The sequence below is a fragment of the Centroberyx gerrardi genome, chromosome 23 (genome assembly GCF_048128805.1).
Source record: "Centroberyx gerrardi isolate f3 chromosome 23, fCenGer3.hap1.cur.20231027, whole genome shotgun sequence".
NCBI classification, from domain to species: domain Eukaryota; kingdom Metazoa; phylum Chordata; class Actinopteri; order Beryciformes; family Berycidae; genus Centroberyx; species Centroberyx gerrardi.
Genome location: NC_136019.1, coordinates 5,209,614 through 5,226,975, shown reverse-complemented (window position 1 = coordinate 5,226,975; position 17,362 = coordinate 5,209,614). Strand labels below are relative to the sequence as shown.

Here is a 17,362-nt window from a genome sequence, read left to right as displayed (position 1 = left end):
CAGAAACGTTATTACCTTTCCAAGAAGTTTAACAAATCACCATTTCAATTTCACTAATACTATTACAGCTACCAATCAGTTTTGTCCTGACAAAATACAGTTTTACTCTTGTTATCATGCCTTTGAATTGAACAGATTGAAGTTGAATTATCCAAAAACTATATCCCACTCCCATTCTCTGATTATCATAATTAGTCATTATCCTCTCACGCACTAAGCAGGCTTACAAATGCCAAAAGAGTTTACTTCTTCCCGATGGAAATATCTCCACTACTTCACTGTTATGAAACAGGAGGATGACAGGATCGTTCACACACACACACAGGAGAGGGAACAGAGAGCTTTGAAGGTATGAGAGGATGCAGCGGTGAATTTTCGGGACAGATAGTACTTGTTGTGTGTTGTGATTTGTTCTTATGCCACGTTGTGTTGAAGAATATTCGTCACCCCAGACTTTAGACACATGGATGAAAGAGACACAACCTTCCTGGACGTGCACCTCTGTTGCCTCCAGTCGTTTTCCTCTGCGTCTGCCGCTCAAAATAGCTTTCAGGCCGTTTCCCCAAGCCGTCGTTATGGCAGCGCGATGGATTTCCACGACGGGTTTCCACGACCGTGTGCTTCGAGCCTAATGACGCACCGTTTCCTCCGGGCCGGCTGCTGAACCGCTCTGCTGGAGATGAGACGGCTTTTCTTCCTCTGCATTTTGGGATCATTTCATTTGGCTTTCTGAATTTGTAAGTGGAATTTGTAAGGTAGATAGCAGGGTCGGGGGCCATTCATGAACTGAATCGAGAATGCACGGTAAACTCCAATTCAGTTCCTGGAGTGTGAATGTGAAAGTCTCCCGGCTGTAAGGAAACAGAATGTGAATTTAATTGGAATGAGAGGAAACAGAATTGAATTCCATTTAATTCCATGAAATTCCACTTCTAAGAGAGTTCGTCTCGACTTGCTGAACATTAGAAATCAAACATTATGAATCAAATAAAAGACAAGTTCAACAAATACATCATCAATCGTAATGTATGTATTACGATTACATGTTCTGCATCAACTACCTAAAATAGAAAAGGTGGGAAACCGTATAATGCACAAAAGAAAAAGCTTATTTGCTACAAATAGCACTGAAAAATTCTTCCTCAGGCTGCATCAAACACCAGCTGTAAGGTCCCTTTAACATTTTATGATATTCAGTATTGATAATATATAACACGAGGTGCAATCTCAGATATGTGGTAAGAAAAACCAAAAAACCTTTTCAATGTTTTCCAATAATTCAGTGAATTTCACAGAATGTAGTTTAAATTAAACAAAATTAAGTTTAACGTCCTCAAATTCCAATTCAATTCCAATTCTGTTTACTTTTGTTTTTTCAAATTCCAATTCCACAAGTTGAAATGGAATTGATGAGTTCATTCATGAGTTGACCGCACCCCTGCTGTGTATGCATTACATCAGAGAGGATAGGGTGCAGGGTTTTGGGGTTCGGTGCCTTGCTTCGGGGCACTTTGGCAGTGAGGACGGACACTTTAGATCCGACACCAGCCACCCACCGGCTGCCGGTTCCCTCCCAGCCGGGACCAGACCTCCCTGTTGACGCCAGGGACTGAACCAACAATGTCTCCGCTGTTCATTTAAGCCTCTTTCCCTCTCGGCTAAACATACTTTTCTCTCTTCTTTCCGCCTTTTTCTCCCAAACTTCCCCGTCTTCCGCTGCTGTCGTATGCCTTCCTCTTGCCTGCAACCATTAAAAAAGCTCATCCGTCTTTGATTATTGTAGCTGATATTTATCTTTCCTGTCCTGTTTCTTCCACTTCTCTCCCCCCTCTTCTCCTCTTTCTCTTCCCCCATCCAATGCAGCACCGTTCCAACCAGAAGAAGATGAGACGTTCCTGTTTTTTCCTCTTCTGTTCTCTTTCTACCCCTCTCCCTCTCTTCTCATCTGCATCCTCTCTCTCCGTCTTCTCGCTGGCATTGAAACAGCTTAAAGAGGATAAAAAAAAAAACCCATCCCCCCCCCCTGGTTGAAGGGCTGTGGACGACCTCCCCGTCTCCTCTCTTCCAAGTTTTTGGGGTTGAATTGATTTTTGCTTCGTTAATCGAGTTTGAGGGTTTACTTTGTCACTCCGTGGGGTCGAGCCGGTGACACCCATTAGAAACCCATCGTCTAATTTCAAAAATGGCTCGGGCATCAAGCAGAAAGTCGAACTTCCCGAAGAAGTCGAAAGTTCGGGATGTAGCAAAAACCAGAGATAATTTAAACACGATGAGAGACGTCACTTAACGGAAAATCTAATTAGGAACAACGTCTTATAAGATGGCTGAAGCGGTATGTGCGTGACAAATTGGGGATATCACCATAAATTTACCATAAGTTTTTCTCAGAAACTCACACAACTGTCGCGCAACACTTTGTGAAACTATCACATATTGAAGACAATAAGTCTGTAATTTAGAAGCAAGAAGAGAAGTGACCTGATTGTAATATGAATTTCTGTTCATCTTGTTCTCTTGTTCCCAACTGGAACCCATTCACACTATTTTTTTTTTTGCGAATACATAGAAAATGAATATGATTTTCAGCCAATGCTCACTCATCAAATCTCTTTCCTTTAAGGCTTTTTGTTAATCCCAACACTGTTCTTGTAGCATTTATCTTCAGCGTCTTGCTCATGGGCACTTCAGCAGGATCTGGACACGGGGAATTAAACCTTTGACCTTTCGGGCTGCAGGACGCTCTCTCCGAACCCCCTCGACCGCCACGTCTAACGCAGTCGTTCTCCCCTTTCCCTCCTCCAGCCGGCGTCCAAGCAGCTCTACGAGGATGAGACCTCCTCCTCTGTGTTTGGGCTGAGGGCGGTGACCGACCCGTCTCCCTCCCCGACGCCGTCCCCCTGCGGCTCGGATCGCCCCCCGGTGGCCTGGAGCAGCAACAACAGCAGCAGCAGCACCGCCACCACCGGCACCGGACCGCCCGTCGCAGAGAAACCTCGCTGGCACCTGGGGAGACGCACGCCGGCGCACCTCATACCGCTGGACGTCACAGGTACGGGAAAAACACACCGACAGATGGACACTTTTTGAGGTTTTGAGGAAGATTTTTTTTGGGCCTTTTGCCTCTATTGGATAGATTACAGTAGAAAAATACAGGAAAGAGTAGAAGAAAGAGGGGATGACATGCAACGGTCCCAGGTCGGATTTGAACCCAGGATATCCAAGGCTGGTACCTTGGAGACTCGAGTCACATGACTTGAGTCACAATTTTAGTTGCTTGAGACTTGACTTGATGCATGAAGAGAAGACTTGAGACTTGACTTGACTTGGGTTCTGGTGACTCGGGACTCGACTCTGACTTGTACTCTGATGACTTGAAAAGGTTTCTAAAGTCTTGACTTGAGATCTTGTGTTTGTGTAAATGACTCAGATTGAAAGTGATGAGATTTGTTCCAGCGGACGACTGAATTTAAATTCTGTTTTCTGAATTTGTATGGAATGATTGAATTTATTGAAGTTGAAACTGATTATAGAAATCAAACTCATGATGCTCTTACCAAGTTTTTATCCTATTAAAACCATATTGCATTGAAAAGTCCTAGATATTTAGTTTTCTTTAAGATATTAAATTGATACTGGACTCTTGATTTGTTCTGACTTGACTTGCTGTTCTACATTTACACTTGGGACTTGACTTGAGACTTGTGCCTCAACACTTGAGACTGACTTGTGACTCGAGGTAATGTGGCCTCCAGAGTGTGTGGGAATACACAAATGGCACAAAACCAGTGCAAAACATAATGTTTCCTGGATCCAGCCTCAGAAGTCTGAGGACCGGCACAACTGTCTCAGTGGATTCATGAATCGCCCACACCAGACTGGTCCTGAGCATCACAGGAGCAGAGAGTTGCTTTATTTGCATCATGGGTGCATGTAAACACAGACTGCTGTCACCCGGCCCACAAAATGGTCATAGTGCTAGATGCTCATATGCTGAAGCTGCCTCATCAGAGCTGCCAGTCTCCCGAACCGTGAAATTCAAACGTGATCACATGACCACACTGCAAAAACTGACAGACTTGTTAAGTTATTTTATCTTGTATCCAGAAATATCACGCTTGTTTTAGGAAAGGCTTTTTCCAGGAGAATGTAACTTGTTTCAGGACATTTACTTGGTAAAAGTGAAATTGTCTTGGAGAAAGTTTCTTGTTTCAAGATTTTCTTCATTGTTTTATGATGATTTCTTGAAAGAAGTCATATTGGCATGAATCAAGTGAAATTTACTGAAACCAGCAAGATTATCTGCCAGGTGCAGTGAGATAATTTGACAAAAAAATATCACAAAATAAGCTTGATAGGTCTGGAAACAAGTTAAAATCACTTGGCAACTTGTCATTTTTTGCAGTGCAGTGAGTGAATATGAATGGGGCTGGATCTTGTCTAACTGTAGTGAGCTGTCAGGAGGAAAAGTGATAGCGAAAAGTGGAAAAATAAATTAAAGTGAAATAGCAGTGTTGGTCATGCTTGTTGGTAACTGGCCATTGCCAATTGCCTTCAAGCGATACTCAGGTTTTATTAGGATTTATGGCCACAGAATGAAACTTTACTGCCGAATAATCAAACATTAGATGGATTATATGGATCCTATTGAAAATGAATGGATGTTTTAGCAACTGTTAGACAGCTGGGCTGGTTGATATGAGAATACACAGAGTGCTACCTTCAACCAACTGTTTTGATGGTGATTGTTGTCGCAGTCAGGCTGTATGGTTAAACCAAAACACTGGTACTGGTATAATTTGTTTTTTTTAGCTCATTGTCAGCATTGGTTCACTGTAGTAAAAAGCATTGCTGACTTTCCCATACACACTTTACATCTCAGAGCATAAATCAGGTGTCAAAACATATTTTTCCTTCAGTAATATTTGGTATCATGCTCAGCTGTCTCATGGGAATTGCTTTTCCTAGAGTGAGAATACAAAATATGAGTGTATTTGTGTGTGTGTGTGTGTGTGTGTGTGTGTGTGTAAGGTCGAATCAGTATAATTTGCCTTTGACTCACTGTAAACATTGCTCTGTAGTAGTAGTAGAAGAAGTAGTAGAAAAAAGCGCTGGTGACTTTCACACACAGACTTTATATCTTCTGTCTGAGTGTGTGTCGGTGTGCAGAAGCCGGTCTCCCCGACTGCGTTCCCCCAAAGCATCACAAGTGAGTTGCAGGGAGACGCGATCCATCAAGGCACGAAAAGAAGAGCAGGAGCACATCAAACACGACTCACGCTCACTTGTGTTCATTGCCGTAACTTTCATTTCGCCGACTCCCTGCAATCAGAAATAAGCAGCACGCCGCTGCTAAAGAAATTGTCCCCATGAGACTCGATAATGTGACCGCCGTAAAGAAGAAAAATCCTTTCTGCCGCTCTCGTTAGCTCTTATTTGTCTTGTTTTTTTTTTTTTTTACTATCTTATATCTTCATTCTGTTGTCTTCCAGGAATATTTTGTTGTGTTTATTGTCGGGGCGCTGTGGCTCTGACTCCTGCACTCCCAACAGTCCCACAAACTTTTAATGAAATGAACACAAACGGTGAGATGCAGATTACGTTTTGTGGACACATTTTCACCTGTTTGTCACATGAGAAGGTTAGCTAACGGTTACATTTAGGTGGGTAAAACAACTTTGGTAAAGGCTAGGTTTAGGTTTAAGCACCTAAAACCTTAGTTAAGGTTAAGCAACTAAAAAAATTGGTTATGTTTAGGGATTACATTCCTGGGAAGGAAGAATTTAAAAGTAAAATCACTTTTTTAGTCTGTGCCTCCTTTACCATCACACTACTATTCAGTCAGATATCCAAACTCCTGCCATTGTATTCGTCTGCTGACCTATCAAGCTTATTTTGTGATATTTTTAGTCAAATTATGTCTCTGCACTGGCAGATAATCTTGCTGGTTTCAGTAAATTTCACTTGATTCATGCCAATATGACTTCTTTCAAGAAATCATCATAAAACAATGAAGAAAATCTGGAAACAAGAAACCTTCTCCAAGACAATTTCACTTTTACCAAGTAAATGTCCTGAAACAAGTTACATTCTCCTGGAAAAAAACAGTCAAATTTGTTGAAACCACTAAAATTATAAAGATGATTTCACTAAAAATAAGCTTGATAAGTCTGGATACAAGATTGAATAACTTAACAAGTGTGTCAGTATTTGCATTTCACTGCTGCACTCAACATTAAGTCACATCAGCTAAACGCCTAAATGTAAAATGCAGAATGGAGAAGCGTTTGTCGATGTCCCTGGATGCCTTTCTGCTAGTTTTACAATGTTGGCAACTAGTTAGCACGTATCCACACACACACACACACACACACACACACACACACACACACACACACACACACTCATCCCGTTCCTACACTCACTTTTCCCCCTTTGTACTGTGACAAAAAACCACCACCACATCTCATCTTCTCCCTCAAGAGATTCAAATGTTTTTCAAACCATTTTTGAAAAAAGGTTGCAGAGACATTTGCAAATGTAGTGGGTGTTTTTCCCCAGGTGTGCTCCCATGAGAAGAGGAGGGGGGGGGTGAAAGCTTATTGATTGATTCCACCTATTAAATCCACTTTAGTCATGAAAGAGGGAGACGGGTTAAAGAACGAGTGTAAAAAGACAAAAAAATGCACGGATTTGTTCGTTTTTTGACTGCTTTTACTTACCAGTTTTTTTCTCTTCTATTCTGTTTTCACCCCTGGTTGGTTGGAGGAGTGTGTGAAACTCAATATCAGTTTGGAAGAGTGTGTGTGCAACTAAATATTACAGTAGGAAAGTGTTGATTGTGTTTTGTTGGCTGAATGTAGTTTCCCTTGTTCGAATATCGAACGACATGCAGAAGTCTTAACTCACTGGTTATGGTTCCAGAGGATTATGGGTAGGTGTGCAGTACTTTGACGCACACACACACACACACACATACATTCGTAGCAGCCTTCTCCAAAACAACTGAAGTCAATGGGGACCGGTTCTTTAGAGCTCCAAAACAAAAACAGCCAAACAATCACACTGAATAGAAAGACCTATACACCATTATTTGATGCAAATCAATCAGCTGTAGTTAAGATTTGCACTAAATTACGGTGTAAATATACTGTAGATCTTTCTGGATCTCTGAAGAACTGGTCCCCACTGACTTCAGTTGTTTTGGAGAAGGTTGCTATGGAGTTGTGCTGCAGCCTCCCTGTGTGTTATATGGACAAACTTCACCTGTGTTTCAACTGGCATGAGGGTGAGTAGATGATGACAGGATTTTCATTTTTGGGTGAACTATTCCTTTAAGGGTGAAAATACTGCAGAGCAAAGATCTGATGTGGAGAACATTTTCTCCTTTGATCACATTCGGTATCACCCTCGCCCATCTCTGGCAGCCGGCTTTGCTTGTGTGTGTGTGTGTGTGTGTGTGTGTACATGTGTGTGTGTGTGTGTGTGTGTGTTGGTTCTGTCAGCGCTGTTAGTATGCTGTGGTCATCCTTAGCAACATCGTTCTGACACTCCTGCTTCCACTCCTCTCAACCAAGCCTCCTTGTTTACTTTGTGTGTGTGAGTGCGAGTGTGTATGCGTGCGTGTGCGTGTGTGTGTGTGTGTGTGTGTGTGTGTGTGGTCCTCCTGGTTTTTGGCATAGCAACTGCTTCGTCACTGGGTGCCTCTCCCCTCCTCGCGCACATCCATCTATAGTTGAATCTCTCTCTCTCTCTCTCTCTCTCTCTCTCTCTCATCATCTCTACCTACCTCTCTCTCTCTCACTCTCTCCTTTCTCTCTCTCTCTCTCCCCCCCTCTGTCTCTCTCTTTCTCTCTCTCTCTCATACAGCTGCCTCGGTTTTCTCTCACTCTATTATCGCAATATCTGCCGATCCATCATCCATCTCTCTCTCTCCCTCTCTCTCCCCTCGCGGTCTCTCTCTCTCTCCCCTCGCGGTCTCTCTCTCTCTCTCCCTCTCTCTCTCTACCTCTCTCTCTACCTCTCTCACCCTCCCACTGTGTTCAGGAGTAGAAGGTCAGGTATAATGATGCATGCCTGTGGTGTTGTACTAGGTGGGTATAAAGTGGGTATTCACTTCCTTCAGAGACAGAGGGACAGAGAGAAGAAGAAAGACAGGAAGAAAGAGAGAGAGGGGTGGAGAGAGAGAGAGAGAGGAAGGGAGAGAGAGGATGGAGTAACAGTTGGAAAGAAATGAGAGAGAGAGAGGTACATAAAACCTTATCCCACCCAGCTTGTTACCGTGATGCCGAGTCACTCGTCCCTTCACTTCTCATTCACTCCATCTCTCTCTCTCTCTCTCCTTCTCTCTGTCACTCTCTCTCTCTGTCTGTCTGTCTCTCTCTCTCTCTCTCTCTCTCTCTCTCTCTGTCTGTCTGTCTCTCTCTCTCTCTCTCCCTCTCTCTCGCTCTGTAAACCGGCGAACAGGTAGCTAGCAGCCAGCTAGCTGTTGCCATGGTAACTCACCACTCTTCCTCCTCTCTCCTCCCTAAAAAACCTGCAGCGAAAGAGAGAGGAAACAAGAAGGAGAGAAAGAGAGAGAGTAGGGAGAGAGAGAGGGAGAAATAGAAGCCAGGAAAGAGGAATGGTGGGATAAACGACGGGGGGAAGAGAGAGAGAGAGAAAGAGAGAAAATGGGAGTTTGAGGGAAGGCGGAGGGAGGGAGGGGGGAGGAGGAGGAGGAGAGGGGATACGGGATGAAAGAATAATGAATGAGGGATAATGAGGGAACATTTTGTCTTCCCTCCTTCCCTCCCTCCCTCCCTCCTTCCCTCCCTCCGTCCCGACACATCTTGCTCTGGCAATTTTCATGAATGACTAAAGTAGCGAGAGAAGAAGAAGAAGAAGAAGAAGAAGAGGAAGAGGCGAATGCAGAGCAGACAGACAGAGAGACAGACAGGCTGTTGCAGGCCGGTACAGGAAGCAGGCAGACAGGGTAAGAAATTATTTATTTTTTTATCATTATTTTTTCAGAGGGCATTTTTTTTCCCCACTGATCGATCTGTGGATCAGATTTTTAGGGGCATTTTAGTCGTTTTCAGGGGGGCAATTTTATTCAACTACGAAATAATTTGCATTGCATATTCGCAAATAAACACTAGCATTTTCTGCCCTCTCGTTTTTGATTTCTCAGGCGTGATATTAACTTTCAAGGACATTTTTTTCCCCCGATCCTCTGCTAATTACTGACCCTGAAACCTTGTAAATGCAAGTCTGTGCAGAATAGAGAGACAGAAAGACAGGCAGATTGTGTATGAAGGCCTTTACAGGAGAGAGAGAGAGAGAGACAGGTCAACAGGTTGAATGTAGACTTACACTGTAGTACAGGCAGACAGGCAGCTTGTTACGTTACGAAGACAGACAGGCAGGCGGGCAGACAGGATGGTAAACAGCTTGTAAATGTTGTCCTTCATGTAAGTAAACAGATAGACAGTGAAACAGTAGACTGACATTGTAGTAGACTGACAGACAGGCAGACAGACAGGCAGCTTGTGACATTATGAAGACAGACAGGTAGGCAGTACATGTACATGTGTTCCTTTACTGTCAACAAACAGACAGACAGTTAGACAGACAGCAATGTGAATGTAGACTGACATTGTAGTAGGCAGACAGACAGGCAGCTTGTGACATTATTAAGACAGACAGGTAGGCAGTACATGTACATGTGTTCCTTTACTGTCAACAAACAGACAGACAGCAATGTGAATGTAGACCGACACTGTAGTAGGCTGACAGACAGGCAGACAGACAGGCAGCTTGTGACATTATGAAGACAGACAGGCAGGCGGGCAGACAGGATGGTAAACAGCTTGTAAATGTTGTCCTTCATGTAAGCAAACAGACAGACAGTGAGACAGTAGACTGACATTGTAGTAGACTGACAGACAGGCAGACAGACAGGCAGCTTGTGACATTATGAAGACAGACAGGTAGGCAGTACATGTACATGTGTTCCTTTACTGTCAACAAACAGACAGACAGTTAGACAGACAGCAATGTGAATGTAGACTGACATTGTAGTAGGCAGACAGACAGGCAGCTTGTGACATTATTAAGACAGACAGGTAGGCAGTACATGTACATGTGTTCCTTTACTGTCAACAAACAGACAGACAGCAATGTGAATGTAGACCGACACTGTAGTAGGCTGACAGACAGGCAGACAGACAGGCAGCTTGTGACATTATGAAGACAGACAGGCAGGCGGGCAGACAGGATGGTAAACAGCTTGTAAATGTTGTCCTTCATGTAAGCAAACAGACAGACAGTGAGACAGTAGACTGACATTGTAGTAGGCAGCCAGACAGGCAGCTTGTGACATTATGAAGACAGACAGGTAGGCAGGCAGACAGCAATATGAATGCAACCCCACTTGTCCATGGTGAACAGAAAGGCGGCGAGCGAGACAGACAGCGTGTGAATGCAGAGCTAGCAGAGGGACAGACAGGTATTCAGGCTGCTGAATGGCCGCTGAGCTGCAGACGGCGGTCTAATCCTCTCAGTTACCTGGAGCGCTCCGGTCTGCCGGGGAGGCTGACAGGGGCGGGGCTTTGCAGAGCTGCGACAAATCCTATTGGCTCCGCTTTGTGCCGTTTGTGGCGAGATGAATCCGTCCCGGGGAGGCAATTGAATCCGTGTTGAAAAAAGTAATTGGATCACAGCCCGGCAAACGTTTTTGACGCTGAGTAGGTGTTGATAAGACCAACATTGAAAACCTGTGTAAATATGGAGCCAGAATGAAGTCCGTAGCTGTCCGGAGCTGCTGCACTGCTTATTTTGTGAAACTGGGACCTGAATATCTTTCTGATATCAGTTCAAAACAGTTCCCAAATCTGTTTTAATATGAATTCATCCTGTGTCATAATATCACATTGTGAAAATTTGGTGCTAAGTTTGGGTTGACATTGAACTCGGCTGCCTCCTGCACGTCACTCTCTGTCACATGCTTGCTGCAGTTTTTCTTTTTTCTTTTTTTTTGGGGGGGAATTTTCGTCTTTATTTGATAGTTCAAAGTGGAGACAGAGAGTGAAGATTGGGAGAGAGAGAGAGAGAGAGAGAAAGAGAGAGAGATGGGGATGACTTTCAACAAAGGTCCCAGGCTGAGCCACTGAGCCACCAGGACGCCCTGCTGGAGTTTTTCAATGCTGGCAGACCAAATTATTAGTTAATCATAAAATAGAGATTCACTTTGAGGTCTTCAGTTAGTGAATCAGTTGCCTTGTCTCTCCTGGTCAGGCTCCAGCCTCGCAGTCGCCTGTTTGGCTAAAAGCGAACGTCTCAAGTTTCTTTAGAACCAGGCCTAAACCTATCTGGACCGCAGCGATTCACAATCTGACCAGACTGCCAAAATATACAACATGAATAATGTGATTCTTGATTGATCCCTGCAGGGAAACTAGTCTAGTCTAGTCTAGTTTAGTCTAGTCTTGTTTATTTACATCGCCCTTTATCACAATCAAGTCTCAAAGGGCTTTACATACCATCATATATATGTCAAATACCATACCACATCATACATATACATACACATCATATACTACATCATATACATCATATACTCTCTTTTGTCTTGCCCCAGATATAACCACTAAAAATATGCCGTTACCAGGGAATAAAAGTAATGGAATTTGATATAAAAACACCAGAAAATAAAATGTTTGTACATTTTGTTTGACGTTAAATAGGCATGACATGGAGAATTAGCTAAGCAGGTTAAAAAGTAATTTCCTTCTTACTTTAAGAACAAGTGTGTTGTGTTTCAGATGCTACGTATCACCAAGTCCAAGAGCGTCTGTTAAAGTTAGCAATGAAACGACGCCATCGGCTGCGGCAGCGAGGCTCGAACCAACGACCTCTGTGTTACCTGACAGGCTTTCCAACCGTAAAGCCCCCGCCCCGCTGCATTCAAAAAACTGCCTGAACACACAGCAGGTGCAGGCGGGGAGGCAGCGAAGCCCGGAAACACGCTGTAGAGACGCGGCGATGAATGAATCATCGCCGTGTCTCTCCGGTGAACGCTGCTGATAGCTCAAATATTGTCTATTATTTATAGGTGCAGGAGCAACACGAGGACTCCCAACCTCTGAATGGCAACTAGGTTAGAGATGGAGCAGGTGGGGAAGGGAGGGCGACAGGCGGAGAGACAGACAGGCAGACAGACAGGGAATGTGAATGTATATGTGTGTGTGTGTGTGTGTGTGTGTGATGTTTAGCCCCTAAATGACGGCTGAGTCATAGCTCCGTCTCCGCTGGATGGCTGTGGATGCTTCAGCCCAAACACTCTCATTTATTCATGTGCGAAGGAGAAAAAGTCGGTGAATGGCACTCAGTGAACGAGCCGAGCAGACGGACTGTCGGATAGACAGACGGGGAGTGAGTGATGGAGGCAAATAGACTGGTGGAGAGGTGGAGAGGTGGAGAATGAGTGAAGGAGACAGACAGGTGGATCGATAGGCAGGCGGCAGAGGTGGGGACTCGAGTCACATGACTTGGACTCAAGTCACAATTTGAATTGCTTGAGACTTGACTTGATGCATGAAGAGAAGACTTGAGACTCGACTTGACTTGGGTTCTGGTGACTTGGGACTCGACTCTGACTTGTACTCTGACGACTTGAAAAGGTTTCTAAAGTCTTGACTTGAGATCTTGTGTTTGTGTAAATGACTCAGACTGAAAGTGATGAGATTTGTTCCAGCAGACGACTGAATTTAAATTCTGTTTTCTGAATTTGTATGGAATGATTGAATTTATTGAAGTTGAAACTGATTATAGAAATCAAACTCATGATGCTCTTACCAAGTTTTTATCCTATTAAAACCATATTGCATTGAAAAGTCCTAGATATTTCGTTTTCTTTAAGATATTAAATTGATACTGGACTCTCGTGACTTGTTGTTCTACATTTAGACTTGAGACTTGACATTAATGACATGGACTTGACTTGGTAATCTACATTTAGACTTGGGACTTGACTTGAGACTTGTGCCTCAAGACTTGAGACTGACTTAGGACTCGAGCCAAGTTGACTTGGTCACACCTCTGGCAGGTAGGGAATAAGCTGAACAGACAGATATTTGGCAAATAATGCAGGGAGGGATCATTCAAAAGTCTAAACCAATGGGAGATCAGTTAGGGAGAGAAAGGCAGTTTGATTTGATGTGAGGGGGCTGCTGGCTTTGTTTACATTTTGACTCATTGGATTGAAGAAGACAGTATGTGTGAAAACATTTGTGTACATGGATTACATTTGGAAACTCTTATCAAACAGACATTCAAGTTGTCATAAAACACTTTCCATGTACAGTACAAGTTGCACTCTTGGAGAATTTATGTGAATGCATTTAAAATTTATATGGGTAAATAAACTCTGGATTTGGGCTTTAAGGTGGATGCACAATAACACAACAAGATGTGAGATGAGATTTGCCATCTAACAAAACTTTTACATGTTTTTCTCAAAAGTTGTCTCCCGGAGCGTTGTTCCGGAAAATCTGGCTAAAACGGCATCTTCTGAGCTTAATTAGCTGAATTTGCCGGGAATATTATGCAGGGGAGTGTCATCGTGTAGCGTCTATCCCGCCATTAGCTTGTTCTTTGGTCTCTCAGATAGTTCAAACATTTGTAATTCTGTGTTGTGTAATGCTCGGATGTATAATTCATACGCGCAACGGCAACAGGGACACAAGTAGAAACAAAATGGGAAAACGAGTCGGGGAGAGTCATCTGAGAAACCCACAAGAGGCAAAAGGAGCGACTCAGACAGACAAACAGGCGCACAGGCAGGTGGTAAGTGACTGACGAGACAGACAGACAGACAGACAGACAGACAGACAGGTAGACAGACAGGTAGGGAATGCATCTGTATGGGAAACACAAGCCACAGACGGGTGCGTACCAGGAGAAAATGACAAAACTGCTGTCTGTTTTTCTGTTTTTCTGTTTTTCCATTCACTGTCACATCGGTTTACAGTCTGCAAAACAAGTGCTTATTGACTGTGACAGCACAATGCTTGATTCGTGAACAAAGAGAAGGAAAGGATCTGTGTTTTGAGTCCTTACCAAGACCCAGTCAATAGCAATAAATACTGTATATATGCGCTGTTGCTTCTACGCGTCCGGACACATCCCAGGTTGTTTTTGCACCGGGTTTGCATCGGCTGATGCACTTTTCATCGATTCGACTTCATTTGATTCATTTGTTGTTTCGCCCCATCGATTTTGTGTGTGTGTGTGTGTGTGTGTGTGTCTGACTCAACATCCCAGGCTTCAGTCACTGAGGAACACAGAACTTCAAGTGAACGGTGTCGTTTTGGTTGTAGGAGGGAAATTTTGCCAATATGCTGGATCTGATGTAACTGTGCCTGGTGCTATAAAACAAGAGTGAGCGCTTTACATAGAAACCAGGCTGACATGTTACAGTGCATGGAGATGAGGGAGAGTGAGAGAGAGGTACATAAAGTACTGTAGGTACTGTTACAGATGTAATCGTCCCAAAACGACACCAGAGATATAGAACAATAAGGAGATTGAACTGTAGGTTTCTCAGCAGTAAGTCATTCTGGATAAAAAATGTCAAAATGTAAAACATAAACATGAATCTCTCTGATGAAAATGTGTTTTGCGTGAGATCTGGAAAGTGAGGCTCTTCCAGCTGGAATGGTTTCATCGATATTACTCTTTAAAAGGATGCATCCGGATGTTCAGTTGAGGTAAAGCCTGTTGATTTAAAGCTGCACTAGGCAACTTGGCACATTAGCAGCTCCAAATAGCAGCAAGAGGTAACTGTTTGAAAAATGTGAAGAAATCCAGAAATCCTGTACGTCAGTAAACTGCACACAGCTCGCTCACGTTTCCCAACCCGGCCGGTCTGTGATGCTTTAAAGAGACGAGAGAGGAAAAGATCTAACGTTGGTGAGTCCAGCTTTCTCTGGACTCTTGATTTCCACAAATAGGGCGACTCCACAGCGTCTCAGCGAGGATGGAATACTCTTCTCTTTTGCAGCCCCACTTTGTTATTGAGGCTGATGAGATGGGTGTATTTTTAAATAAAAATCTTGCCTGGAGCGGCTTTAAACCTGAAAGAGCCGGACTCTCTTGGTGATCTTAATGATCTTCAGCCAGACTCAATAATGAACTGTCACTGATTCGTTTTAGCCGAGATCTATTTAGGCTTGTCCTTTGATCCGGTTGGACTGCTACTGGATTATGCCTCTTGAGTGCTCATTTGTTCTGTGAACTAAGTGAATCTTGACATTGCTCTTACTTATGATGTGACTTAAGTCGTATTTTTTGACTCATGTGCGTTGTCGCGTGTTGTTAGGGTTAGGGTTAGTGAAGGTAACTTTTATTTTTGTCAGGATGCGGCTGAAATCTTGGCACAAAGATTGTTTATGTCAGTGAGACTACCTGGTTAAATAAGTGAAGATTAAATCAAAACAGTAAAGCAAGTTTGTCCTGAACACACCACAATATGCGTCATCCCTCATTAGATGTGTGTTGAAAATGCTGCAGCCTTATAAGGATTATTATTAGGAATTATTAAGACATATTTTCAAAATTTAAAATCTGATAATTGGTCACAGAATTATATTTTTCTCTAAACCACCTCCCCGACACACACACACACACACACACACACACACACACAACCACATCTCCTGCTTTCAAGATTCATAATTCAATGTTTTATTGCCATGTCAATGACATGATTGGATTTGGTGTTTATTGGATTTGTGTGTTGAGTAGAATTTGTCTCCCTTTCCTCTCTCTTTCTCTGCTCCCTCCCCTTCCTTCCCCTCCTCCTCCCTTTCCTCCTCTCTTTCTCCCCCAGGTGAAGGAGGTAAATTCCTGGGTGTCGACCTCCTGCAGTGCTCCCCGTCCCCCTCCCCCTCTCCGGGGGACCCCTTCCCCCACCAGCCCCGCTCCCTGGAGCCCGTCACCGACACGCCCCACCAGCACCTCCCCCTGAGGAAGACCCACTCTGACCTCGACGCAACCTTACCTGCAGGTATGTGTGTGTGTGTGTGTGTGTGTGTGTGTGTGGCTATTAAGAGAAGGACTGCCAAAGGAGCTCTTCCCCTCCTCCAACGTTTCTTCAGTCTCTTCTTATGTTCCAGCGCTGCAGATCGCATTTCTGCCCACATAACTGTGCCTCAGCCAAAGACAGAAAAGACGGGAAAGAAAGAAATACGCCTACCTTAACTTTATCTATGTAACCTGGTTTTGGGTCGATGCACAAAAACATTATAGCTCAGTTAGAATAACATAGGTACGCTCAGACTCCCGGTTAAAATGTCTGGCTTACTCATATGTTAAACAGGTTACAGTGGCATGGAAACATTGCACTCCTTTCCCTATTGCTTTTCACCAACTGCGCAAACTGAGACTTGCACAGCGTTATGGTTACATTTTGAATTTCAACAGAAAACACCACAGAGGTTAATGTTGGGATAATCATTTCTTTCCCTTTAAACTACTTCTGCTCAGTCAACAAAGGAGGGTGTAGCTGGCAGTTGAACCTTTTCATGCCTAATTAGTTTATTCATGGAAACAGGGATACTCAATCGCAGGGTATCAAAGGTTCATGTAAATAGCTTAACCTGAATAAGACCTTAGCTGAAGTACAGTCTGGCCAATAGCCGGGTAACTCGGTGCATGTCAACTTAGCCAGAGAGAGAGAGGGAGAAGAAAAGAGAGCTTGCTGTGCATTTCATATTTTTAATGTTTTATTTAAAGAAATGGATTTCAACTGGTTTTGCATCGAGACTCAAGATTAACTTTAGTAATGCAATACTCCTCTATCTCTATCTAAGTTATTCTATGTTCATGGCCCTGTCCAAACTTCTTGCAACCCTCTTTTGGGTCCTGACCCATCAATTGATGCAGACCGCATGCAAGCAAATTTTCCACTGTGGATTTTTCAGTAACAGTTATTTTGAGTTGAGAACTGTTGATTGGAGAGTTGTTTGTCCACTCATAGAGATGATATAGCTCTGGGACGGCTGTTCAAAATGTTCTAAAGTGTTAAATTAAAGATGAGATGAAATGAAAAATGCCTTTTTAACCCTTTTAGATCACATCCCTGGTCATACTGTGCACCTATTTAACAATATGTGCCAAAAAAAATACCAAAAATCAATTTCATTGTATTCTTATATCAAAATTCAATCATGTTTTCTTCCTGTAAAACAAAATATGCCGTGTGCTTACGTAAGCATGCCCGTAACTAATTTCAACCAATAATATCATGACATCCACCCATCAATCAATCTTCAACTTTTAGCGCACAGAGCTAAGAGGCTAAGATTCATTAGTTAGCTAGCTA

General features: G+C 43.3%; 1 protein-coding gene across 1 annotated transcript in view; it reads left to right on the top strand.

Moving 5' to 3' along the window:
- The window catches only part of nhsl2 (NHS-like 2), a 161,027-nt gene that overhangs the window by 137,411 nt on the left and 6,254 nt on the right, over positions 1 to 17,362 (top strand). Inside the window, exons 4-5 of the mRNA XM_071902506.2 lie at positions 2,803 to 3,049; positions 15,869 to 16,045. Coding sequence (XP_071758607.1) covers positions 2,803 to 3,049; positions 15,869 to 16,045 — 424 coding nt within the window. The remainder of the gene's footprint in view (positions 1 to 2,802; positions 3,050 to 15,868; positions 16,046 to 17,362) is intronic.